At 42.9% G+C, this 26,546-nt stretch overlaps 1 protein-coding gene across 1 annotated transcript in view; it reads left to right on the top strand.

The window, feature by feature from the left end:
• The window catches only part of LOC126425549 (EGFR adapter protein-like), a 435,287-nt gene that overhangs the window by 290,744 nt on the left and 117,997 nt on the right, over nucleotides 1–26,546 (top strand). The window contains exon 2 of the mRNA XM_050088319.1: nucleotides 10,277–10,351. Within this exon, the coding sequence (XP_049944276.1) occupies nucleotides 10,277–10,351 (75 nt within the window). The remainder of the gene's footprint in view (nucleotides 1–10,276; nucleotides 10,352–26,546) is intronic.

Raw genomic sequence — 26,546 nt, 5'->3', positions numbered from 1 at the left:
ACACGATTCATAAGCGTCCGACTGAAAAGCTCCACAGACAATCTTTCCCTTACTACAAATGTTTAACAGAATCCCCAAAGTTCACTCGTGGACACTACCACATGGTGAATCACTCGTTATAACTGTAAATAATAGAGTTTAACACGCTGGAGCCGACTTAGCAATAATACGGTCCTTCACTTGGTTCCACCATCGATCCAAAACAGTAATTTACTTTAAAGCAGCTAAATTGATGACAATACCGATATCAACGCTCTCCTCCCAAGCAGCACTCTAACTGGAGACTGCAGTACCGAAGCGAAGCTTACACCGCTCAGAGGTCTGACAGATGCGGCACCAACGTGCACCTTTCTAGAATTCTTCACCTCATACACCAAACTCGCAGGCACACCTCCCTTGAGAAAGACAAACCAGGGCGCCTGCTTCACGACACGTGACACTGCAGTGCTAGTAACCATCTCTGACAGGGACCGAGTGACTATTTCAGAAGAGTTTCATAAATCTTAACTGCACGTTAAAATGCTTGCAAGTTCTCAATAGCACAGGAAAAACTGACACCTTTAGTGGGTAACTTTGCAAGCTTCTAGTTCAGTCAGGCAAAGCTAATGAAAATCAGAACACGGGGAGGAGTTGTGGTCTAAATAACAATTGATTTATTAATTCCTAACATCACAGCCGGCCGCGGTGGTCTAGCGGTTCTAGGCGCTCAGTCCGGAACCGCGCGACTGCTACGGTCGCAGGTTCGAGTCCTGCCTCGGGCTTGGATGTTTGTGATGTCCTTAGGTTTAAGTAGTTCTAAGTTCTAGGGGACTGATGACCACAGATGTTAAGTCCCATAGTACTCAGAGCCATTTGAACCTAACATCACGTGACAAAATATGGCTATAGAAACGCCTCACAAACATTTTATCTGAGAAACGCTTTCAGTAATATGCGGTCTATGGTCAACAACGTGATCAGCTGGGGATCAACACACCACACTAACAAGAACTGATCGCTTTATCTGACTTCATAAATGTGAGTCTGTGGTATACCCCAAAATATACACTACTATCAAGCATCTGTACTCTATATTCTATAAAGAAAAATATGGTTCCAAAGAACAGGGTGCTGAGAAGCATATATTGGAGCCCTACGCCGTAGCAGCGAATACTTTACCCTTCTGCAGGTGAGGGCAGCACAGCATGACGCGCTGACCGACTGCAGCCAAAGACAGCGGCAATCTGTTATTAACGGCGCATGCCCGGAAATATGCAAGTACGTGGCCTCGCGTTCGGCTAATTCGGAACACAGGTAGTTCCCTATGAGTCTCTGAAACCCCGGCGGACTCCAGTGTGCAGGTGGACCCGTTTCCAGGTCTGCCAAACCAATTTCAGTCTGTGACATGACTACGAGTGGCAGAATATGTCAAACGTTTAGATGGCCGACTCAAAACAAATAAGTACACCTGTGCATAACTCGTTGTGTGCATGATGCAACAACCAGTACCTCTGATGGTTCAGATGGTGACTGGCACAGGCTGTAAGTGGCACACTAGCAAAGGTCACAAGTCTCACCGTCTAGATAAAGATCTGCCGTTCTTTACTAGCGAAATGCCAGTACAAGAGTGATCGCTTTCTCTACAGCTTCCCTCCACAACCCGGTAGCATAGTACATTTGCATGCTTAGACTACACCCACTTTAGCCAAGCCAAGCATTAGAAGCTGAGAGACCGCCCCCTTGCTCTGCACACACAGATTCGACCTACCGGCGACTTTAAAAATTAATTGGGAAAAAAGGAAGAAAGATTCAGCTTCGCGCCCTCTTTCCCATGCGTCTTTGCTAAAAGCGTGACTTGGATTGAACCACGGTCCTCCATAAAAATATCGTTATCTCCCCTGTTACATCCATTTCGAACTTTCCAAAAATGGCCATAAACGCGCTAAAAGCCTTGTACATTCACAAATACGTTTCATAGCAGAGTCTGGACGCCTTGGTGCCACTACCCTGTCCCATGGAATCCGCAGAAACTCTCACCCGTCTCATTCGTTTTCTACCTAACAAGGGTCCATACTCTGCTTTATTGCCATTCATCAGATCTTACAATGCGCCGCTCATAGCTGCAGCGACTCCTTGGCGCCAGTCAGCCTACCTGGATGTGGCCACCGACTGACTGGCGCCACCCATTGTGTCTGCTCAATGTGACCGGGGGGCTTGATTGTCGGCAAAAGTTTTCACCACGTTCTGCACAAAAAAGGTCACCTCAGATCTCAGCCGCCTTACACTTCCACTGCTGTCAATTAACTCGGCACCCCCCTTTCTTCGAACACAGGTAGCCTTCTGCTGTCCCTTCACCAGAGCACACAAGCAAAAGCATTAATTACTGCCAACCACTTCATCGTATGAATGAAGTCAGATTTTATCAAATATAGCAACCAAGCAATAAAGATCACATTCCCTATGAACATTAAGCAGCATGACACTGTATCAAAAGTGAGAGTGCTCTGCAATCCCTCAACTTTTCAATCAAATATTGGTTACCAGTGGGCCCTGCATGGAGCCGACCATTCCTGAAGTGTGTGACATTACAATTTTGTTGCAGGGCCCGTTTATCTCATTGGCCCTGACCATCCCACCACGCCGCTGCTCTTCGGGGAACTCTTTTCTAGTAGACGTAAGCACCGACTCACCCTCAACCAACCTAAAAGACCTCAGACCAGCTCAGCAGGACACATGTGCGCCACTTCGCACCAGAAGCCACAAGAGCGGCGCCAAATAAGTTGCTTAGTACTACGATATATAGAAGGTGCGGAAGCTCTACGAACACTACCTTATTAAAACAGGTTGAACAATACTCGACTGGATCTCTAAAACGTGGTGTAAAACATTTTCTCCTATTTTAGATTTTCGGTTACAGAATTTAGGACAAGAATGATCAATGTAAGAATGTAAACAATTCCAGCCGCTGAACGAAATTATTCCACAAATATAATCAGCACCCATGCTAGCAGAATATAACATTCTGGAAGTTCTCTCCCTTTGCAGTGGTTACGGCGTTTTTATTTATTGTACTTTCCTGTATTCTTGAAAATAAAAGTAACATTTCTTTAGTGCTTTTTCAAAAAATTTACTTCGTGTTGTGCCAGGGTTTGTTTTATCAAATTGCTCCAGGCAGTGTCAGTACGGCTGTTGGCAAGGCTTGTGTTGCATTACGTTAATTTAATTATGCTATGTGTGGTAGAATTACAAATCAAACTAGGAATTCAGAGCGGGTCGGATGCGTTGCTGTGTCTATTTCACAGTCCGCTTACGTAAATAGCTGCTGTTTACCTCAATTTCCGTAACTGAAGTCCTAATTATGAGATCCACGTGTTCGTCAGCCACCGCACGTACATATTTCGCTTTTTCAAAAGCTCCAGATACAGTGAGCGACAGCGCGTATTGTACTCGTACTGACCTCCTGCTGCAAAATGACTAAGACAGTTCTCACTTAGACAATTACACGAATCTTCTGCAACTGTGTTACTTTCTTTATGAAGTGGTTGCCACAGTTATTAATTACAGTGAATGGATTTCTGCCATTTCACAATGTCGTTTTCAAAGCGTAGTGGTTTCGGATGGTTAATCCTCCATATGGACGTTTGCAACCATGTGGCGAAGGACAAACTGCAGTCTCCTATGTAACATTAACCGTGTTATTGGGAAGCATAGCTATCTAGACTGTTCTTGCTCCTGCAATAACTGTTTGGAAATTTTAGCACTTGACTTGGGAAAAAATGTAGGTACAGTTAAATAATGATACTTTCTTATCTGGTTTTACCTGCTGCGTTCTTCAAGTTAATGGTGCAGTTCGTTCTTTTTAGTCGCAGTCAATGCTTGTAAACTTGTAAAATCTAAAAAAGAAAATCAGATTTTCAATCTTGTTTTGTAAATCAAAATGCAGATTTAAAAAGCTGTTTCTTCCACTTAGCACATTTCCAGACAAAATTTCATCTAAATATCTATACAAAATCTTGATTTATCGAATTTTACATTTACAAATCAGCTAATTTTTAGTATGGGCTCTACGCTATGTATTTTAATACTGAATTCTTGTTTCAAGTGCTCGCCACGCACACCTGCTCAGACCTATTTTTGACAGACGTGAATCTCCCCAACGTTGGCCCTGAAACAAGGAAAGAGAATTCAGTGCGACGTTTAACAATGAAACTATTTCACAAACTATACATTTTTAAAACATTTCCGGTTTATTTTTCTTTATTTTTGTTTATTTTTTTCAATTTTTTTTACTTTCTTTTAATGGGTTTCGTCTTGATTAACGTCATAATTGAAATGACTAACATCTTTCTTTTATGCCCTGAATTTCAGTTTAATAATTACAAAATTTACAATTTAATGATTTGGTACAGCAGAAGGCACCATTCATATGCATTATCAGCTGGGTTGGCAACTTTCTCCGCTCAGGGACTGGGTGTTGTGTTGTCTTCATCATCATTTCATTCACATCCGGTACACAGGTCGCCCAATGTGGCGTCGAATGTAGTAAGACCTGCGCCAAGGCTGCCAGACCTGTCCCGTACGGGGCTTCCCGGCCAGTGACGCCAACCGCTCATTTCCATTTTCCATCAGATATCTGTAATAACAGTATTTCTCTCTGTTTTCACATTACAGAGCAGCACGTATTTGCGTAAAACCGTTTATTTGCTGTAGACTTTAAGTGAAATAGTTATAACAGAACGAAAGCTAAATTGAAGTACAGGTCTCCGTTCTTGGGTAAATATCGTACCTATACTATTCACAAATCTCATACATTAGTTACCATACTGCCAACAATTCCCGCTCCACTACATTTTGTTGCAGACCACACACCGAGCGTACAACGCAACATATCGAATGGACTAAACTGATAAATGTTAACGGTCATGCCGGAGTTTGCTTAGAAAATCACCTTCACACAAGAATTAATAACTAATGATATAGTTCATTCTACATACACAGCGAACGTTAGAAAATTTGACATACCGTTTAATTTTTCGTTTTCCGACTAGGAACGAATGTTGTAGTATCATCAACATCTCTAGCGTTTTCGAGATGTGGAGCTTCAAAGTTTTACGATCTTATTCAATACCATATGGGAGTGCCACCCGTCTTATCGACATACAATTGCGAGAAGTCTAATGCAACCATGCACATTCACGAAACTGGCGATCCCATACTGGGAATTGATGAGGATAGACCAATTTTGCATACACAAGATAGCGGAAAGAATCTGGATCTTCTAAAACAATTGGAGACAGAATAGCGTTGAAATCATAACATTAAGTGATCAGATTGCAGGTGACACAAATAACTTTTTCAAAGTCTCTTTTATCATCTATAATCAGCAACTTCAAAGTATACCGTTAGCTTTCTTTTCATGACAAGATTCGAATTTTCGGACTACCTGGCATGGTTACATACAACCTTTGTTTATCGGTATCTCTTTGATTTCAAGTTTAGATTCACGAAGAGCTCAGTCGCGTTACTTTTGTCTTTGTATGCGGGAAGTTGGTTTCATGAAGACACACGGACCTTGCATGCACATCGCTGTAATTGTGGCGCTGCCTGTACCCGTGGACAACTTATTACATTCCATTTTTAAACTGCTCTTTTAGCTGACGGTGATCAGTATGTATAACTTAACGAGACATAGCTGCAAGGGAAGTAGCCACGTTATTTTAACTTTCTTGCACTTGGTTATGGTTTTGGTCGCTTTCAGAGGTTCTTGTACAGTAATACTAAAGACGAAGGATCACCCATGAAACGCACTATTTCTAGTGTTTTTAGTATTATAAATAGGTAATTGACCCGACATTTTAACACTGACTTTTACAAACTCGATCCCATATCCATTAAGGATAAAATCATAAAAGTATGTCCTTACTGCTTAGCAGTCTTGTCATTTTTTCCTAAACTTACACTAAACCTTGTATCACTGTAACGAATCATGTTTTTTTTCGGAAACGAGCAAACATAATATTAATATTCATTGCAGTTCGCGACGAGGTAAAGTCAATGTGTAATAAAGAATCTTCACACTTTTATGTCAGCCATGTGATGAATACTTTGATCGACAAGTCAAGTATTTCGTGAAGCGATTGCAGAATGACATTTACATAGTCACTCACCAAATTTTACAAACATACTCCTATGGGAGTATGTTATATCTAACCAAAAGAATGCAGAAACCCATACTGCACTGAGCAATTCAACCTATATAGTCCAAGGACATTATTCTTCCGTCTCACACACAACAAGGAGACTCAGTCCTTTTTAAATATGGCTCTAGCATTGCAATCTATCCACGCATACATACAGAAACAGGAGAAACGGTGTACACGTCGTTAATATTATCATTTACTGGTGTTCTGCGAATGACCTCATCTTCAGTTTTAAGAAGACAACATATTCAGTTCTGCACGACTAAGTGTGCTATACCAACCATACGTATAACACATAGTGAGGAAATAATAGCCGACCGTTGTGACCGAGAGGTTCTAGGCGCTTCAGTCCGGAACCGTGCTGCTGCTACGGCCGCAGGTTCGAATCCTGCCTCGGGCATGGATGTGTGTGATGTCCTTAGGTTAGTCAGGTTTAAGTAGTTCTAAGTCTAGGGGACTCATGAACTCAGATGTTAAGTCCCATAGTACTTAGAGCCATTTCAACCATTTGTGGAAATAATAAATAGCGTCGAAAATTATGTTTCCATATTGATGGGAAAAATAAAATTTTGGAACTCCTAAAACAACCTAGCTCAGCCAGATTTGCAGTTAGAATAATTGCTAATCTTGAGGAGAGTCAAATCAGTAAGCTGATTTATTTGGAATATATTCGTTCAATAATGTCACATGGAACAACGTTGTGGAACATCTCATTTTTAGAAAGAAAGTTTTTATTGCTCAGAAACGCGCTGTTTAACAGTAATATGTAGTGCTCACAGACGATCATCTTGCAGACATCTGTTTAAGAAGTTGGGCATTCTGACTACTGCTTCACAGTACATCTTTTCCTCCCTCATAAAATTTGTTGTAAATAGTCCACTGCAGTTCAAAAGGAACAGTGATGTACATGGTTACAATACCGAAAAGAATAATGACACCTATCACTCCACATTAAATTTGTCTTTAGCACAAAAAGGGGTGCACAATGCTGCAACTACAATTTTTGATCACTTGCCCAGTGTTATAAACTGTATGACAGACAGCAAACTAAAATTTGAAAACAAGCTGAAAAAGTTTCTTCTTGTCAACTCCTCCTTGTCCGTAGAAGAATTTCTATTACTGTAATGAGTAAAAGGTAATGGGTAGGAGTTACTAATTGATATCTGTCCATTTTCTTCAAAAGGAAAAAAAGACTGTAAATGTTCAACATGTAGCCATATTTACAAATTAATTTGTGATGTCAATGTGAAATAACTCGTTCCACGTCGTAATGACTTACCGTGTATATGACCCGTGGAACATTCACTGTCTTCTACACTGTTGCAAGGTCGGTGAGAAATACCATCTCTTGAGGAATGCTTTGTTCTTCACTTTCTGATACTGTGGTAGTTGACAGCTCCGTCAAAAACCAATACCTGAACGCCCATTGTTTTTAAATGTTAATGAGCTATGTTTTACGTTATCATTATTAAAAATAATTTGGAAATTTGTGGTAAGGTCTTATGGAACCAAACTGCTGAGGTCATCGGTCCCTAAGCTTACTCACTAGTTACTTTAACTTCAACTAACTTACGCTAAGGAGAACACACACACCTATGCGCGAGGGAGGGGGACTCGAACGTCCGACGGGGGAAGCCGCACGAACCGTGGCAAGATGCCTGAGACAGCGCGGCTACCCCGCGCGGCCCATTGAAAATAAAATCTACGCGTTACACAGAGCCGTGCACGGAATGAACATGGTGGAAGTCTGTGCTATCTTTCTCATGTTTTTATAGTAGATACTACAAGAAATGCCTTCGGTCTTCCGATGACGACAAGCTACCAAATTGAGTAATTTAGAAATCGATATCCCCGGCGTAGTGACGTAACATCTCACTCAATAAAGGCAAGTTTTACGGTTCAGACTGCACACCGGTTAGGTTCCATCTGGATTTTGCTGGTGACATAGCTCATTTTTAGCAGTCATATACGTACAACAGCTCGATTGACGAGATTATCCGTACCGTACATAAAGGCATGATAGTTGCACATCACACCAATAGACAAAAGTGGGAATTGACCCTGAACAATTACAAGTCTGTGTAATCCACATGAATACTGAAAAGGCACCGAAGATATTTTCAACAGGTGGTCCCTCAAACCTTTGAAAAATGAAGTCTTACCGTCTTGAGCTGCTGGTAAAATACTTTATTTATACAACCAGTTTCAGTCGTCTGACCATCGTCAGGTTCCTGTGTACCAGATACCTACCAATAGGCCGACTACCACAAGACACGCACAGTACTTCTAATCTGCCGCGTAAGACGACTGAGCTGGCACCAGCTCTCGACGACTGACACTTTCGAAAGGTGTTCAACATACTTGTACGTCTTTGAAACTAGATTTCTCGAAAACACTTCAGAAACGTAGCGCAGTACACCGAGGTAACAAAATTAATAGGATAACAATACGTATACAAACAGATGATGGTGGTCTGACGTACACAAGGTATAAAAGGTCATTGTATTGGCAGATCTGTTATTTGCACTCAAGAGATTCTTGTGAAAAGTTTCCGACGTCATTACGACCGTCTGACGGGAATTAACAGATCCTGAACGCAGAATGGTATATGGACCTAGACGGCTGGAACATTCAATTTTGGGAATGATTAGGGAATTCAGTACTCCGAGATCCACAGTGTCAAGAGTATGATGACAATATCACATTCCAAGCATTGTCTATCACCACGAACAACGCAGTGGTAGACTGGTTTCACTTAACGACCGAGAACAGCCACGATTTAGCAGTTGTTATTGCTAACAAAGAAGCAACACTTCATGAGAAAAGCACAGAAATCGATGTGGGGCTCACAACGAACGTATCCTTTAAGAAAGTGCGCCAAAATTTGACAGTAATGGGCTACGGCAGCAGACGGATCGACGCGAGTGCCTTCACTAACAGCTTGACATCGCCTGCAGCGCCTCTTCTGGGCTCGTGGCGATCTCTGTTGGACCCTAGAAATTGGAAAACCGTTACCTGGTCAGATTTAAGCTGGTAAGAGCTGATTTCGAGTGCGGCTCAGACCCCACGAAACCACAGGCACTAGTTGTCGTCAAGGCACTGTTGAAGCTACTGTTGGCTCCATAACGGTGTGGACTGTGTTTACATGTAAGCGATTGTGTTTACATGTAAGCGACTGTGTCCTCTGGTTCAACTGAATCGATCATTGACCGGAAATAGTTATGTTAGGCTGACTGAAGACCATTTACAGCCAAAAAAAGGTGGAATTTTTGTGGATGACAACGCGCCGTGTCAGTTGTTCGAGACTGATCTGAAGAAGTTCTGGGAAGTTTGAGCGAATGATTGGCCATCCAGATCGCCGATAGGAGACCTGTCGAACATTTGTGAGACATCAGTCCGTGCACGAATTGCTGCATTGTCAAAAATTTCACAATTATGGACGGGTACAGAGGGGCATGGATTTCTGCATGGGACTTCCAACGACTTGTTGTTGCGTCGAGTTGCTGCACTAGCCCGGGAGAAAGGAGGTCGGACATGGTATTCGAAGGTATCCCATGACTTTTGTCACCTCAGTATACAATAGCATTTGCTACGTCTACGTACGTACGACAGTCGTGCAAAACAGGGCAAATTCTGTGACCGGTTGGTTATATGCGGAAGGAGAATAATTGAAGGTGGAATCGTTCTCCACATTTCACACGCGAACTTGTACAATGCAGATGCTAGACGAACTGAATATCTGTTTCCCCGTGCGGCATTTACGCTGGTGGCCGACAACAATTGGGACGGCGGAACAACAAGAGATTACTGGGCATGCCGCCAGCGGCAAGTTTCGCTACGATAGTCTGGTGTTCCGCCCGCACGCCCTCTGTGAACAGCCCGCACTCGATGTTAGTGTGTGTGTGTGTGCGTGTGCGCGCGTGCGCCAGAGAGAGGCGGTGAAACTGAAGAGATTTCGCAGTGATTACGCGCTCCTAACTGGACCGCAGGAACATTGTTAGCGCAAATTAGAGCGCTTTCGCGTAATCCATCAGGCCGATCGGTGGGCCGTCCATTAGGGCAGCCGCTAACCAGAGGTGTGTCTGCTCTGTTTGCAGGGCACGGCGCGCACCAAACCAGTGCTTCTCGTCATCTCGCTGGCAGGCATCAAGGTGTGCACTCCCGACGGAAAGGTAAGCCAACCTGATCTCTGTATCCAATGCTGGCGCCTGCTTGTCAGCAGCACAGTAGCCTGTTCACTAGTGCTGTTTATCTTGTAGTTGATGGTAACTGCTACTCTTCTTTTGAAGCTTTATTGGATTTTGTTTTTAACCAAACTGCTCCATTTATAATATTTTAGCGCATGGGACCAAAGGCCCTGCAATTGTTTTTAATGAATTCTTTTTCCTGACTAGTCTTCTTTTATTTAGAACTAAGCATTTGTGGCAAATTTTTTTTACATTAAATTCTAACATATAAATTGTAACAAGTTGTTATATTAAATAAATAATGCAATCACCCTCGTAATCAACAACCTTTTGCCACCTAGTGTGCATATTGTCAATGCCGGATCACTAAAAAATATTGAAAAAACTCGTTTTTACAATCAGCTATTTTCATTTTTCTACAGGTCTCGGTCGTGGACCATCTTTACACGATGATCCATGATCGAAACCGGTACACAGTAAGATATAAATAAAAGCAGCAGTCGTTAAATTGCGCTTTTTCAGTGTCATAACGGCTGTTGAATGACACTCACCCAAAAAATTAAACAAAGTTGGTTACTGAGCAAAATATCTGGAGATCACATTTTGGATGTCATCCACATTTTCAACTTGCCGCTTAGAAAAAAAATGGTTGCAGCGATGGGATTATACGGAAATCCAGAGGCGCAATTTTGGGTTCAAAATGGTTCAAATGGCTCTGAGCACTATGGGACTTAACTTCTGAGGTCATCAGTCCCCTAGAACTTAGAACTACTTAAACCTAACTAACCTAAGGACATCACACACATCCATGCCCGAGGCAGGATTCGAACCTGCGACCGTAGCGGTCGCGCGGTTCCAGACTGTAGCGCCTAGAACCGCTCGGCCATTCCGGCCGGCGCAATTGTGGGTACGTATGGTAGGTGAGGCAGTACCTCTCATCCCAGTTCATCATATTTTGCGTGGATTCGTCTTTGGCAGTGCTGTGTCACATTATCGTCTAGCATTATTTTTTGCGAGGATTGGTCTTTGGCAGTGCTGTCTTGCATTATCGTCTTGCAGAATAACGCTTTTTCTGTTAACATGTTGACAGTTGCTTCGTACTTTCCCTGAATAAAACATGGCCCGTTAGTGTCGTTGGTCGGTGCCTGAAGGAGCGTAGACATTAATGATGCGTGTCCCCATTGCAGTGAGTACCATGTGCCAAGCTGATGGAAGGAAGGCGACGTCGGTGACAGAAATCCCGTCGCGGACGTAGATGGCCATTCTGTGGCGGTATAGCCATTGATATCTTGGAGACCGGCCAAGTGAAATTCCTGCAGCAGGGCGATATCAATATCAGAAGCCCAGAACATGTTCTGCCTAAGATAGACTTTAAACCTGGAACGGATGTTTTTGTTGTTGGTAGTTGCTATTCGGTAGCGGACTGCTAGAGGCTGGTCCACTCTGGCGTCGGCGCAAATGCGTGGATGTCGCAGTGGAACGTTATCCTGCTCGCCCGCATGGGATTCTGGTAAGAGTATGATCAGTGGATCGGCCGTGACGGTGCAGTGTCCAGCTTCCCGACCTCCTCCTGGTGCGACGCCGTGGAGGCGGGCACAAGGTGCATAATGATGTAATGGTGTAGTGTCAGCTGTGATATTTCCATTAACTGTGATATATCCATCAGCATCCGCATGGGGCGGCAGGGAGACGGGCGCTGGCACACCGGTAGATGTCTCCGAGCTCACAACGTCTCTGGCGGCAGTAGAGTATTCGGGGGCGTCGTGCTGATCGACGGCTGCGTCATCCTCGACTTGCAACATCTCCCCTTGGCCGGAAACGGTGCGGCGCCTTCTCTTGCGACATTTTGAAGAACGTTGTTTCCTTATGCGACCCTCTGTGTCCGACAGCGGAAGGGTATCGCGTCGTTCCGGAGGGTAGGCAGCTGTAGGAATGATGAGTGAGTCGATGTCCATGAGGTGGCGAGCCGTCCGAGGCGCTCTCAGCTGGATATGGTTGGGCTCATTTGTGGTGTCGTTTGTGGCGTTCGGACGGCGTTGCGAAGCAGTAGGAGAAGCAAGAGCAGCGGCGTAGGTCACTGGTAACACAGTAGGTAGCGACGTGGGTTGTTCTTCGGCAGCTAGAAGTTGCGTAATCCTCCGTTGTAGGCATTCGGATCTAAGGGGGCCTTCTTTATTATTTCACGACATCCGTCGATCTGTAAGTAGGACGGGACGTGGCTTCGGAGATCAATGGTGACCTGTCGGACCCCGTTTAGGACAGGATACGTCCGAAACTGTGTCCGCTTTTCCGCAATGTGGCCACGGACTGTGCCGTATGGTCGGAGTGCCACGACGTCTTCCTCTGCAGGAAGTTCGAATGGCAATTCGAAAATGCGTATCATACGCATATCTAAGCACCCGTGGTCGACGGTTACCGCCCCACACTGCCATCAGCAGAACAAAAGCGGAGCGCCTTTCTGGTGTCACGTAGGATGCGTCCGCACCCGAATCGTTAGTGATTTTAATGTAGTCCGTGCTGCGCACGATCGACAAATGTATACGTCGATAATATCGGCAGCCCTGATCTTCACTTCCTCTCGCAGAAAACGCTCCACCTTCTGCGGTTTGACCCCCTGTGGACCCCCTCCCCCATGGGCAAATCTCATACCAGACGAGCGTAACCCCAAATGTTGGCGCGGTAGTGTAATTATAGTGTACGCGTGCGCGGAGACAGTTACAACGTTGTTTGGTCTTTGGGGTACTCAACTGCGCACTCATCAGTGCCCATGCAAAGTCCAGTGTCTTTTGACACAGTCCACTTTATCCACTGTCACGAATGATGATGATGATGATGATGATGATGATGATGCACACCAGACCTCGAAACTAATCCGCCGGGCGGATTCGTTCCGGGGACCGGCACGCCTTTCCGCTCGGGAAGCTGCGCGTTAGACCGGGCCGCTAGCCGGGCGGGTAGTGGGTACCATTAAAGGCAATATGGCTACGGAGAGTGAAGAAGAATATTAAGATTCTTATTTTTTTAAATAATTGTTCCGTTTACCTAAGGACATAGTCTTCATAATTTCGGTTTACGAGAATTAAGCTTACAGGAAAATGCTGATCCACCTCTGTATAATTGACTGTTTAAATCGTTGTTTTAAATTCTTGGATCGTTTGTGAAAACCTGAAGAACACCTACGTCGTGTGCTGCATCTGGTTTGCTACATTACTTCTGTGACATAACGTTCTACATCCATATCTACTCATTGCACAGTGCTCGGTGGAGGGTACTTTCTGCCACTAACAGTAACACGCTTTCCTGTTTTGCCTCTGTGTTCTCCTGGCACTGTGTTCATTATATGAGATGTACGTTGGGGAAATAGAATCGTTCAGTAATCTGTAGCAAATACCGGTTAGCCAAACATCCTCAACAGCGTTTCGCGAAAGGAACATCCTCTTCCGACAGATGATTTCCTCTTGAGTTCGTAGTGCATTCCCGCAGTTATCTCGTACTGATCGAACGAACCCGTAACAAATCCGGCAGCACCCCTCAATGATAGCTTCAGTATCCTTCTCTGGTCCAACCTGTCGGCAGTCTTAAACAGGCAAGAAGTTCTCAAGAATTGGAGGCAAGAAAGGTCTATGCTCCACATCCTTTACGGAAGCGCTATAGTATTTTCCCAATAAACTGAAGTCAGCTATTCATCATTGTTACAAATTACCTTACCATCTCGACTCCTCGATGACGCTCCAACGTAAACAATTAAATCATCAGCCAACAGTTGTTACTTCTCCTATCTAACATACGTATAATGAGAACAGGAAGAGTCCTATCACCAGTCCTTGAAAAAATTTTAACGTTACGTTTCTCTCTGGCGAATACTCACCTACTGAACTTTTATCTTTCAAAAACATTTGTAGATAGTCACATGATTAAGAACCTATTCCATGTCCTCAGCTCTTTGTTAAATAATCTGCAGAGGTACAGCTGCAAAAGTGCCGGAAATCTATGAACATGAAACCCGCCTGTTGCCTTCGTTCATCGTTCGTAAGATATCGTTTGTGGAAAGGGCGAGCTGGGCTCCTCACTGGCGGTGCTTTGTAAATCCGTGCTGATTTATGGACGGAATATTTTCTCCCGCTGGGAAATGCATTGTGTGCAAGGACCCTGCACAAACGTTATATGGATATTGGTCCATAATTTTGCGCTTCCGTTGTTTTCGCCTCTTATATACAGGAGTAACCCGGGCTTTTCTTTCGGCCACATGGGGCTGCTCGCTTTGCGAGATATTCACGATAAGAAAGGACTCAATTCCGCAGAGTACTCTCTGTAAAACGGAACTGGAATTCCATGTGAATGTGTAACGTAGTTCTGGTTCTACAGTTGCAGTTGCTTCTCATCGCCTGCGACGGTTATTATTATGTCATCCATTTGAGGATTTGTGTGGCGATCGAACGACGAAGGTATCTCTCTAGAATCTTCCCGTGCGAATGAACTTTTAATACCTTTTTGAGACAAATCTTTTGTTATTACTTATTCCAGTCTCGGGCTGTACAATGATAACAATTCGTCACGTGAGTAACTTACCAAGGGATCATTTGTTCAAAGGGAGAGAGTAGGGAGGACTAGGAACAGAGGATGTTCTTTTTTTGTTTTTGCGGGTTATTTGCTGTTTCGGCTGGTTTACGCAACCTAGTATCCAAGGCTCTCGATTCTTATACAAATCTTCTTTCACATCTATTCTTTGGATACCCTTCTCCATTCGAATTTTCCATTCTGCACAGTATCTTCATCTCTTACTGGTGTATGGAGGTTGAAAATAAAGTAAATGTTATGACCATCGTTTGTTACCTAATCTCATCGTATCCCTGTACAATTTTAGATGTCGTATTTCGCCTCTTTGGTGACGTTCATTTGAGTTTCCATTTCCTTCCTGATCGATATATTTTGGGAACTTCCCTTGCCCTGAAGCTCTGCCATTTCTTCCCAAAAATCCATTTCCGAGGCATCAGGTCTTCTTATGTCTTGATTTTGTCATTTCCCTGGATTCCGCTCCATACATACAACTGATTCATATAACTTTCTTTTCTTCTTAATCTTATCCATCCAAAGAATGAAGTTGGACATATTGATTAATTGCTTAGCTTGTGCTGTCTTCTTTCTTTCTTGTTTGGCAGACCGCTGATCTGAGATCACAACTACCAGATATTTATACCTTCCACCTGCCTCATTGGTATTTACATCTATGATAATGTCATGTGATTTACTTCCTATACAGGCATATTTTGTTTTAGAGCAGTTTGTTGTTAGTCTGGCCTAATTCTATGTTTCTACGACTTTATTCATCATACTCTATATCATAGTCATCTGTAGCCAATATTATTTGACTATCGACGAACGGTAAACTGAAACGATAATCTCCATCTGTATGTAGGTCCATTCCTCCACACTTTTTCATCGATTCTTTAAGAACTTGCTTCATATAAACTTGAACAGAGTAGATGCTTTTACACCGCCCTTGCCTAAGGTTGACCTGTGTATTTATTGTGCTCTCGCCAAGGTATCATTGTAGATTCTTTATTGGTACAGTGTAATATGCTTTACGTAAATCTATGAAAATAATATGTGTATCTCTCCCCCGGGCTCTCTTGTCTAGTATGTCTCTCATAGTAAGTGGGATCGGCTGTGGAAATGCCACTCTGTTCTTCTTCTATTATGATATCAATCTCCAGGTGATCTATTATAATTCGACCATACAGCCTTCCCACTGCTGCTGTAAGGCTATTGCCCCTATCGTTGTTGTAATCATTTTTAATAGATTGCTACGAAATCCTGTCAAACGGCTTTTTATTTATTCTTTTGGAGGATCTCCTTCCTAGATCGAACATAATTTCAATTATTTTTAGGTTGTCTTATGTTGCACATTTTGTCTGCTCTTTGTAATTTCTTCCTGGACCTGGATGCTTTCCATTTCCATTCTTCTTATTGAGTTTTGATAACTTGTTAAGGGAAACATTTGGCGCTATCCTCTCCTTAACCGTACACGATTCTGTCTGTGAGAACTATTCTCGAACATACTTTTACTTCATCCATTTCTCCATTTTTACCAGTGGTAAATTTGTGTTGTTTTCTCCTGTTTTCTTAGGTGCTTTACTATTTCCTCGGCTGTTTTTGATCTTATTCTTACAAATGCGTATATCTCTCTAGTCCCTAATATTTCTGTCGTCTGATTCTAACGTACAGTTTCTAATTATCATGATCTTTTACAGCTAAACATTTTTCATATGCCTTCCCTTAATCTTGCACCTGCGCTTCCATATTCTGATGCCACCAGTTGTTCTGGTAGCTTTATTTAGAGATTAGACCTAATGCTCCACAGACGGTCTCATATAATACATGTTTTACCTATTGGCACATAACTTCAGCTGAGCCTTCCTTATCTTCTTTATTTTTCTCTACCAAACATAATTTGTATAGGAATCGAATGCACTCATCCCTGAGAGGCGCTAAGGTTTATTTTTGTTCTTCAAGGGCATTGTTTGTGTTCTGAGTCTTCTCCATTGTTTTCTTTTTTTTCATTTTATATATTTAAGGAATATTTCTGCCTTTACCAGCAGATGATGTGCTACGCTGCGCTCCTTTGTGGACTCATATCGTAGTCCAAAGTCAAGATCTTTGCCATAATGTAATGTTGTTTATTATAGAACAAAGTTGTCATGTAGGTTGAAAAAAAAATCTGTATTTATGGATACATTTCTGGCGATCTTCAGTTCATATTCTCTGTGTATATAGACCAACCTCTCGTCATTGTTATTAGCTATAATCTCTCTAAAAGACCGCACTTCCTGGTGCTCTTGCGACCTGCGCATCCTTGCATGTAGGTCTCCAAGCAGTATTATTTCTTTTCTTTTGCTTACATTCGTTGGAGCGTTATCATCCTGTCCTGAAAGTCATCTTTACTACTCATTTCCATATCATCTCTTGATACATTTTTTTAAATTTTTGAATCTGACGTCTTCTGACTTCTTTTATATGGCTCGCCACGAATTCCTTTCTCTGACCGGAGTAGGACTTGCACCCTACGTCTTCAATTATTTGTGGGTTGTATTCCGATCTCTGTTTTTACCTACAGTTTTTACGCTGACATCTCCCTCTAATACCATGGATGTTATTCCCTGTTAACATGTGTCATCTTGTCCCTTCTTCAGGTCAGAGTTTTCCATATTTTACTTTCCTCCCTGATTCTGCAGAGAATTTCCTTATTCCTTACCTGTCGGATGATCTACTTCTCATATTTCGTCTATAGCACCACTTGTCAAACCCTTCGATTTCATCTTTTCTGGCTTTCTTACAGTCCAAGATTTACTACCATATAATGCCGTTGTCGAAACGTACATTCTCAGAACGTTCTTCCCCAAATTAAGGCTCATGTTTAACGCTAACAGTCTTTCCTCAACTGGAAATTGCCCTCTTTGCATGCGATAGCTTGCTTATTATGTCCTCCTTGCTTCATTTATTATTTTGTTTCCGAGGTAGAAGTATTCCTTACCTTCCTCTACATCGTGGTCACCAATTTCGATGTTACGGTTGTCGCTAATCTCGTTTCTGCAACTGCCAATTACCTTCTTATTTCTTCGGTTCACTCTCAGTCCATATTCTCTTCTCGTTCTACTGTTTAATCCGTTCAACACTTCTTGTAACTCTCCTTCGCTGTCATTGAGGACAGCAATATCATCAGTGTATCTCATCATTGATCCTTTCACGCTGAGTTTTAATTCAATTCCTGAACCTTTCCTGTGTTTCAGTCATTTCTTCTTCGATGTGTAGACTGAGCAGTGGAGGTGGAAGACTACATCTTTGTTTTGTCCCGATTTAATCCGAACCCTTCGTTTTTGATCTTATAGTTCACACTTGGTTCTTGTGCATAATACACTCCTGGAAATTGAAATAAGAACACCGCGAATTCATTGTCCCAGGAAGGGGAAACTTTATTGACACATTCCTGGGGTCAGATACATCACATGATCACACTGACAGAACCACAGGCACATAGACACAGGCAACATAGCATGCACAATGTCGGCACTAGTACAGTGTATATCCACCTTTCGCAGCAATGCAGGCTGCTATTCTCCCATGGAGACGATCGTAGAGATGCTGGATGTAGTCCTGTGGAACGGCTTGCCATGCCATTTCCACCTGGCGCCTCAGTTGGACCAGCGTTCGTGCTGGACGTGCAGACCGCGTGAGACGACGCTTCATCCAGTCCCAAACATGCTCAATGGGGGACAGATCCGGAGATCTTGCTGGCCAGGGTAGTTGACTTACACCTTCTAGAGCACGTTGGGTGGCACGGGATACATGCGGACGTGCATTGTCCTGTTGGAACAGCAAGTTCCCTTGCCGGTCTAGGAATGGTAGAACGATGGGTTCGATGACGGTTTGGATGTACCGTGCACTAATCAGTGTCCCCTCGACGATCACCAGTGGTGTACGGCCAGTGTAGGAGATCGCTCCCCACACCATGATGCCGGGTGTTGGCCCTGTGTGCCTCGGTCGTATGCAGTCCTGATTGTGGCCCTCACCTGCATGGCGCCAAACACGCATACGACCATCATTGGCACCAAGGCAGAAGCGACTCTCATCGCTGAAGACGACACGTCTCCATTCGTTCCTCCATTCACGCCTGTCGCGACACCACTGGAGGCGGGCTGCACGATGTTGGGGCGTGAGCGGAAGACGGCCTAACGGTGTGCGGGACCGTAGCCCAGCTTCATGGAGAGGGTTGCGAATGGTCCTCGCCGATACCCCAGGAGCAACAGTGTCCCTAATTTGCTGGGAAGTGGCGGTGCGGTCCCCTACGGCACTGCGTAGGATCCTACGGTCTTGGCGTGCATCCGTGCGTCGCTGCGGTCCGGTCCCAGGTCGACGGGCACGTGCACCTTCCGCCGACCACTGGCGACAACATCGATGTACTGTGGAGACCTCACGCCCCACGTGTTGAGCAATTCGGCGGTACGTCCACCCGGCCTCCCGCATGCCCACTATACGCCCTCGCTCAAAGTCCGTCAACTGCACATACGGTTCACGTCCACGCTGTCGCGGCATGCTACCAGTGTTAAAGACTGCGATGGAGCTCCGTATGCCACGGCAAACTGGCTCACACTGACGGCGGCGGTGCACAAATGCTGCGCAGCTAGCGCCATTCGACGGCCAACACCGCGGTTCCTGGTGTGTCCGCTGTGCCGTGCGTGTGATCATTGCTTGTACAGCCCTCTCGCAGTGTCCGGAGGAAGTATGGTGGGTCTGACACACCGGTGTCAATGTGTTCTTTTTTCCATTTCCAGGAGTGTATATATTATGCGTCTTTCTCTGTTATTCTCAGAATTTCTAACGTCTTGCACCACATTTCATTGTTGGACACCTCTTCGAGGTCGACAGTTCCTCAAGTGTTGATCCATTTTAAATGTCAATCTCAGAAGATTTCCGAAAGCCAAACTGATCGTAGCCTAACATACCCTTAATTTTTTCCATTCCTCTGTGCATTATTCTTGTCAACAACTTGGCTGCATGATCCGTTAAGCTGATAGGAAGGTAGGTCTCACAATTATTTTCCCTTGCTGCTTGTGTGAACGATGTCTCCAGAGTCATAGATTTTGAGCACCAACTTCAATAGTCGCTAGCTTGCCACTTCTAATGATTTCAGAAATTGCAAAGTATTGTTACGTATCTCTTCTGCCTTATTTGAACGCAAGTCTTCCTCAGTTCTACTAGCTCCTGAGTCGAATACCGGATCCTCTATGCCTCTCATATTGACTCCAGTTTCTTCCTCATTCACGTCATCAGACGAGTCGTTCTCCTCGTGGAGGCCTTCAGTGTACTCTTTCCGCCTATCTGCTTAATAGTGTAATTTCCATTGCACTCATAATGGTGACGTCCTCGATTTTAATGTCACCGAAACTTGTTTTGACTTATCTGTATGCTGTCATTCCGACATCCATTGCTTCTCCAACTTCTTCACATTTATCATGCAGTGATTTCGCTTTGGATTCCCTTCGCATACTACGAATTGCACTCCTTTCTTCTTCTTCTGTAGTGGTCAATCCAAGGATTGGTTTGCAACAGCTACAATGGCAGCTTGTCTCCATTCTGTGCGTCTTTCAGCTTTTCTCTTCATTTCTTTATAGATGTTACATCCCACATCTTTCACGATTTGATCCATGTACCTCAGTCGTGGTCTTCCTCTTGGTCTTTTTCCCTCGACATATCCCTCTATGATTGTGTTCAGGAGTCCTTTATGTCTTAATAGATGTCCTGTAAATTGCACTCTTCTTTTAACAATTAAACTCCAGAAGCTTCTCTTCTCACCTGCTCTTTCCAGAACCACTTCGCTTGTGACCTTGTCGATACATTTTATTTTGAGCATGCGTCTATAGCACCACATTTCAAAAGAATTTAGCTTCTGGTCTTCCTCTGTCCCGAGAGTCCATGTTTCACACCCATAGCATGCCACACTCCACATACATGGTTTCAAAAATCTTTTTCTGATTTCAAGGCTGATGCTCTTAGATGTTAATATGTTTGTATTCTTCTTAAAAGCAGCCTTTGCTTGAGCTATTCTACTTCTCACTTCTGACTTGCTCCTTCCATCCCTGGTAATATTACTGCCCAGATAACTAAATTTATCAACTTGTTCAATCAGTTCATTGCCTACATGAACTTGGACTTTCACTTGATCTTCTTTGTCGCATGCCATTACTTTTGTTTTTGCTTTATTAATTCTCATATTATATTCTTCACCCATAACTTTATCCATTCTATTCAGTAGGACTACAAGATCTTCTTCACTTTCAGCCAGGACAGCTATATCATCGGCATATCTTATCATATCTATTCGTTGCCCATGAATTACTACACCTGTCTGTGAATTTTCCCTTACTTTTTTCAGGGCCTCTTCAATGTACACGTTAAAGATAACGGTATAGTGAGCAACCTTGTCGGACATCTTTCCGTATCTGCACCTCTTCTTGTTTTGTCCGTCCACGGATAACTGCTGTCTCGTTTTTGTACAGGTTCCATATCATTTTTCTATCTTTATAGTCTATTCCTACTTTTTTGAGTACCTCAAACATCTTATCCCATTTAACATTATCAAAGGCTTTCTCTACATCTACGAAAGCTATGTATGTTTTCAGGTTCTTATCTAGTCGTTTCTCTATTATTAGTTTTAGAGCAAATATTGCTTCTCTGGTTCCTCTATCTTTCCGGAATACAAACTGGTCTTCGGAGAGTGTAGCTTCGACTTTTTGTTCTATGCGTTTTAGGATAATTGAGGTTAATATTTTAGGGGCGTGAGTAACTAGGCTGAGCGTCCTATAATTTTAACATCTTGTAGCATTTGCCTTCTTTGGAATGGGGATCATAATGTTTTTCCCAAAGTCTGTAGGAATTTTACCCTGCTCGTACATGTTGAAAACAAGATTATACAACTGATTCAGTTTTGCTCCTCCAGATTTCAGAAGTTCGGCTGGGATATTGTCTATACCACGCGATTTGTTGTTTTTCAATTTTTTCAGAGCTAGTTCAAACTCTTCCTTTAATATAGGAATTGCATTCCTAAGTTACTTATATTTATGTATTAGTGAATTACATTGGACATGCTATACTTCCTTCTTTCTTCGATCCACTGAACAATACCTTCTGTTATCCAAGGTTTCCTCGCAGTTACCTTCTGTGTACGTATGTATGTATGTCTCTCCAAATTCTGTCACTGCGCTTTTTAGAAGTAGCCGCTTCACTTCAACTGAACTGCCTGCTTTGTTGTTCATTATGGCAGCATTTGTGTAGCATCAAAGAACTTCAAACGCCTTTCACCATTTACTCAGTATTTCAGTATCCCACTTTTTTCACACTGATTCTCCCGCACGAGTCTCTTAAATTTCAGCTTACTCTCCAGCAATTATGATCCGAGCCTAAATCTGCTTCTGGGTACGCCTTACAATAGTTTCTGATTTCAGAATCTCTGCCCGAATTTCGTGTAGTTCAGCCAGAATCTTCTTGTATCTCACGTTTTCCAAGTATACCTCTGTCTCTTGTGATTTGTGAACAGTTTTTTCACTAATATTACTTGAAATTTGTTGCAGATCTCAGTCTTTTGCTTTTCATTCTCACCACCAAGTCTCTAAGAAGTTTCCTGTAACTCTTTGTTCTATTCTTTCTCTTATTACAGCGTTCCACTCTCCCATGATAATGTAATAATCAGCTCCTTTTACAGACAGAATTACCCATCAATATCCTAACATACTTCCTGCGTCGCCACATTTTCTGCCTGTGACGCCGGTACCAATACCTGAAATATTGCTGTTGGTGTCGGTTTGCTGTCATGTCACTCAACTATTCGCAGTAATCCACTCTCTGTCGTATCTTGCTATTCTTACCGAATCCTACTCGCATTTTTCCATTTTCTGTTGGTGTTGATATTACCCTACATTCGTCTCACCACAAATCGTTATCTTCTTTCCATTTCACTTCACTGACCCACTATATCTAGACGAAGCCTCAGCAACTAGCTTGTCTGCCACTCCGACTCGTAGTACCCCTTCGTTAGTTATTCCATATTTTTCTCATGGTCACCATCCCCTTGGGAGTCCCTGCCGTAGATCCTAATTGGGGAATAATGCGTAATCTTTTGTCGATGGAGTGAACATTATGACACTTTTCCAGTTGTAGGCCACGTGTCCTGCGGATTCACATTATGATTGTCTAATGGAGTAGTTTCCATTGCCTTCTGTATCCTCACTCCATCAATCATTGCTGAATCTTCCACCTTTTAGGACAGTTCTCCACCCTGCAGGCATCTGCGTGCTCTGAACATCTGTCCGCTCCTCCGGAGTCTTTGACAAGGCTCTCCCGCCGGAAGTTCGAGTCCTCCCTCGGACATTGGTGTGTGTGTGTGTGTGTGTGTGTGTGTGTGTGTGTGTGTGTGTGTGTGTGTGTGTGTGTGTGTGTGTGTGTGTGTTTGTGTGTGTGTGTCTGTGTGTGTGTGTGTGTGTGTGTGTTTGTTTGTGTGTGTGTGTAGTTCTTAGTATAAGTTAGTTTAAGTAGTGTGTAAGTTGCTACAGTCGCAGGTTAGAATCCTGCCTAGGGCATGGATGTTTGTGATGTCCTTAGGTTAGTTAGGTTTAACTAGTTCTAAGTTCTAGGGGACTAATGACCTCAGCAGTTGAGTCCCATAGTGCTCAGCACCATTTGAACCATTTTTTTGAGTGTGTAAGTCTAGGGACCGATAACCTCAGCAGTTTGTTCCCTTAGGAATTCACACATATTTGAACATTGGACAAGGCCGTTGGTAGAGTAAGGTTGACGATTTACACCGGGAGTTTACGGTTGCTATCGGTTCGCTCAAGAGGACGTCGTTATCAGGAGAAAGAAAACTGGCGGAGCGTGGAATGTCAGATCCCTTAATCGGGCAGGTAGGTTAGAAAACTTAAAAGGGGAAATGGATAGGTTAAAGTTAGATATAGTGGGAATTAGTGAAGTTCGGTGGCAGGAGAAACAAGACTTTTGGTCAGGTGAATACAGGGTTATAAATAAAAAATCAAATAGGGGTAATGCAGGAGTAGGTTTAATAATGAATAAAAAAAAATAGGAGTGCGGGTAAGCTACTACAAACAGCATAGTGAACGCATTATTGTGGCCAAGATAGACACGATGCCCACACCTACTACAATAGTACAAGCTTATATGCCAACTAGCTCTGCAGATGATGAAGAAACTGATGAAATGTATGATGAGATAAAAGAAATTATTCAGGTAGTGAAGGGAGACGAAAATTTAATAGTCATGGGTGACTGGAATTCATCAGTAGGAAAAGGGAGAGAAGGAAACATAGTAGGTGAATATGGATTGGGGGAAAGAAATGAAAGAGGAAGCCGTGTGGTAGAATTTTGCACAGAGCATAACTTAATCATACCTAACACTTGGTACAAGAATCATAAAAGAAGGTTGTACACATGGAAGAATCCTGGGAATACTAGAATATAATGGTAAGACAGAGATTTAGGAACCAGGTATTAAATTGTAAGACATTTCCAGGGGCAGATGTGGACTCTGACCACAATCTATTGGTTATGAGCTGTAGATTAAAACTGAAGAAACTGCAAAAAGGTGGAAATTTAAGGAAATGGGATCTGGACCAACTGATTAAACCAGAGGTTGTACAGAGTTTCAGGGAGAGCATAAGGGAACAATCGTCACAAATGGGGTAAAGAAATACAGTAGAAGAAGAATGGGTAGCTCTGAGGGATGAAGTAGTGAAGGCAGCAGAGGATCAAGTAGATAAAAAGACGAGGGTTAGTAGAAATCCTTGGGTAACAGAAGAAATATTGAATTTAATTGATGAAAGGAGAAAATTTAAAAATGCAGTAAATGAAGTAGGCAAAAAGGAATACAAACGTCTCAAAAATGAGATCGACAGGAAGTGCAAAATGGCTAAGCTGGGATGGCTAGAGGACAAATGTAAGGATGTAGAGGCTTATCTCACTAGGGGTAAGATAGATACAGCTTACAGGAAAATTAAAGAGACCTTTGGAGAAGAGAGAACCACTTGCATGAATATCAAGAGCTCAGATGGAAACCCAGTTCTAAGCAAAGAAGGGAAAGCAGAAAGGTGGATGGAGTATATAGAGGGTATATACAAGGGCGACGTACCTGAGGACAATATTCTGGAAATGGAAGAGAATGTAGATGAAGACGAAATGGGAGATACAATACTGTGTGATGAGTTTGACAGAGCACTGAAAGACCTGAGTCGAAACAAGGCCCCGGGAGTAGACAACATTCCATTTGAACTACTGACGGCCTTGGGAGAGCCAGTCCTGAGAAAACTCTACCATCTGGTGAGCAAGATGTATGAGACAGGCGAAATACCCTCAGACTTCAAGAAGAATATTATAATTCCAATCCCAAAGAAAGTAAGTGTTGACAGATGTGAAAATTACCGAACAATCAGTCTAATAAGCCACAGCTGCAAAATACTAACACGAATTCTTTACAGAAAAATGGAAACACTAGTAGAAGCCAATCTTGGGGAAGATCTGTTTGGATTCCGTAGAAATATTGGAACACGTGAGGCAATACTGACCTTACGACTTATCTTAGAAGAAAGATTAAGGAAAGGCAAACCTATGTTTCTAGCATTTGTAGACTTAGAGAAAGCTTTTGGCAATGTTGACTGGAATACTCTCTTTCAAATTCTAGAGCTCGCAGGGGTAAAACACAGGGAGCGAAAGGCTATTTACAATTTGTACAGAAACCAGATGGCAGTTATAATAGTCGAGGGGCATGAAAGGGAAGCAGCGGTTGGGAAGGAAGTGAGACAGGTTGTAGTCTCTCCCCGATGTTATTCAATCTGTATATTGAGCAAGCAGTAAAGGAAACAAAAGAACAATTCGGAGTAGGTATTAAAATCCATGGAGAAGAAATAAAAACTTTGAGGTTCGCCGATGACATTGTAATTCTGTCAGAGACAGCGAAGGACTTGAAAGAGCAGTTGAATGGAATGGACAGTGTCTTGAAAGGAGGATATAAGATGAACATCAACAAAAGAAAAACGAGGATAATGGAATGTAGTCGAATTAAATATGGTGATACTGTGGGAATTGGATTAGGGAATGAGACACTTAAAGTAGTAAAGGAGTTTTGCTATTTGGGGAGCAAAATAACTGATTATGGTCGAAGTAGAGAGGATATAAAATGTAGACTGGCAATGGCAAGGAAAGCGTTTCTGAAGAAGATAAATTTGTTAAAATCGAGTATAGATTTAAGTGTCAGGAAGTCGTTTCTGAAAGTATTTGTATGGAGTGTAGCCATGTACGGAAGTGAAACGTGGACGATAAATAGTTTGGACAAGAAGAGAATAGAAGCTTTCGAAATGTGGTGCTACAGAAGAATGCTGAAGATTAGATGGGTAGATCACATAACTAATGAGGAGGTATTGAACAGAATTGGGGAGAGGAGGAGTTTGTGGCACAACTTGACAAGAAGAAGGGACCGGTTGGTAGGACATGTTCTGAGGCATCAAGGGATCACAAATTTAGCCTTGGAGGACATTGTGGAAGGTAAAAATCATAGATGGAGACCAAGAGATGAATACACTAAGCAGATTCAGAAGGACGTAGGTTGCAGTAAGTACTGGGAG

This window comes from Schistocerca serialis, chromosome 1 (assembly GCF_023864345.2).
Source record: "Schistocerca serialis cubense isolate TAMUIC-IGC-003099 chromosome 1, iqSchSeri2.2, whole genome shotgun sequence".
In the NCBI taxonomy this organism is placed as follows: Eukaryota; Metazoa; Arthropoda; class Insecta; order Orthoptera; family Acrididae; genus Schistocerca; species Schistocerca serialis.
This window is presented reverse-complemented; position numbering and strand designations above follow the sequence as displayed.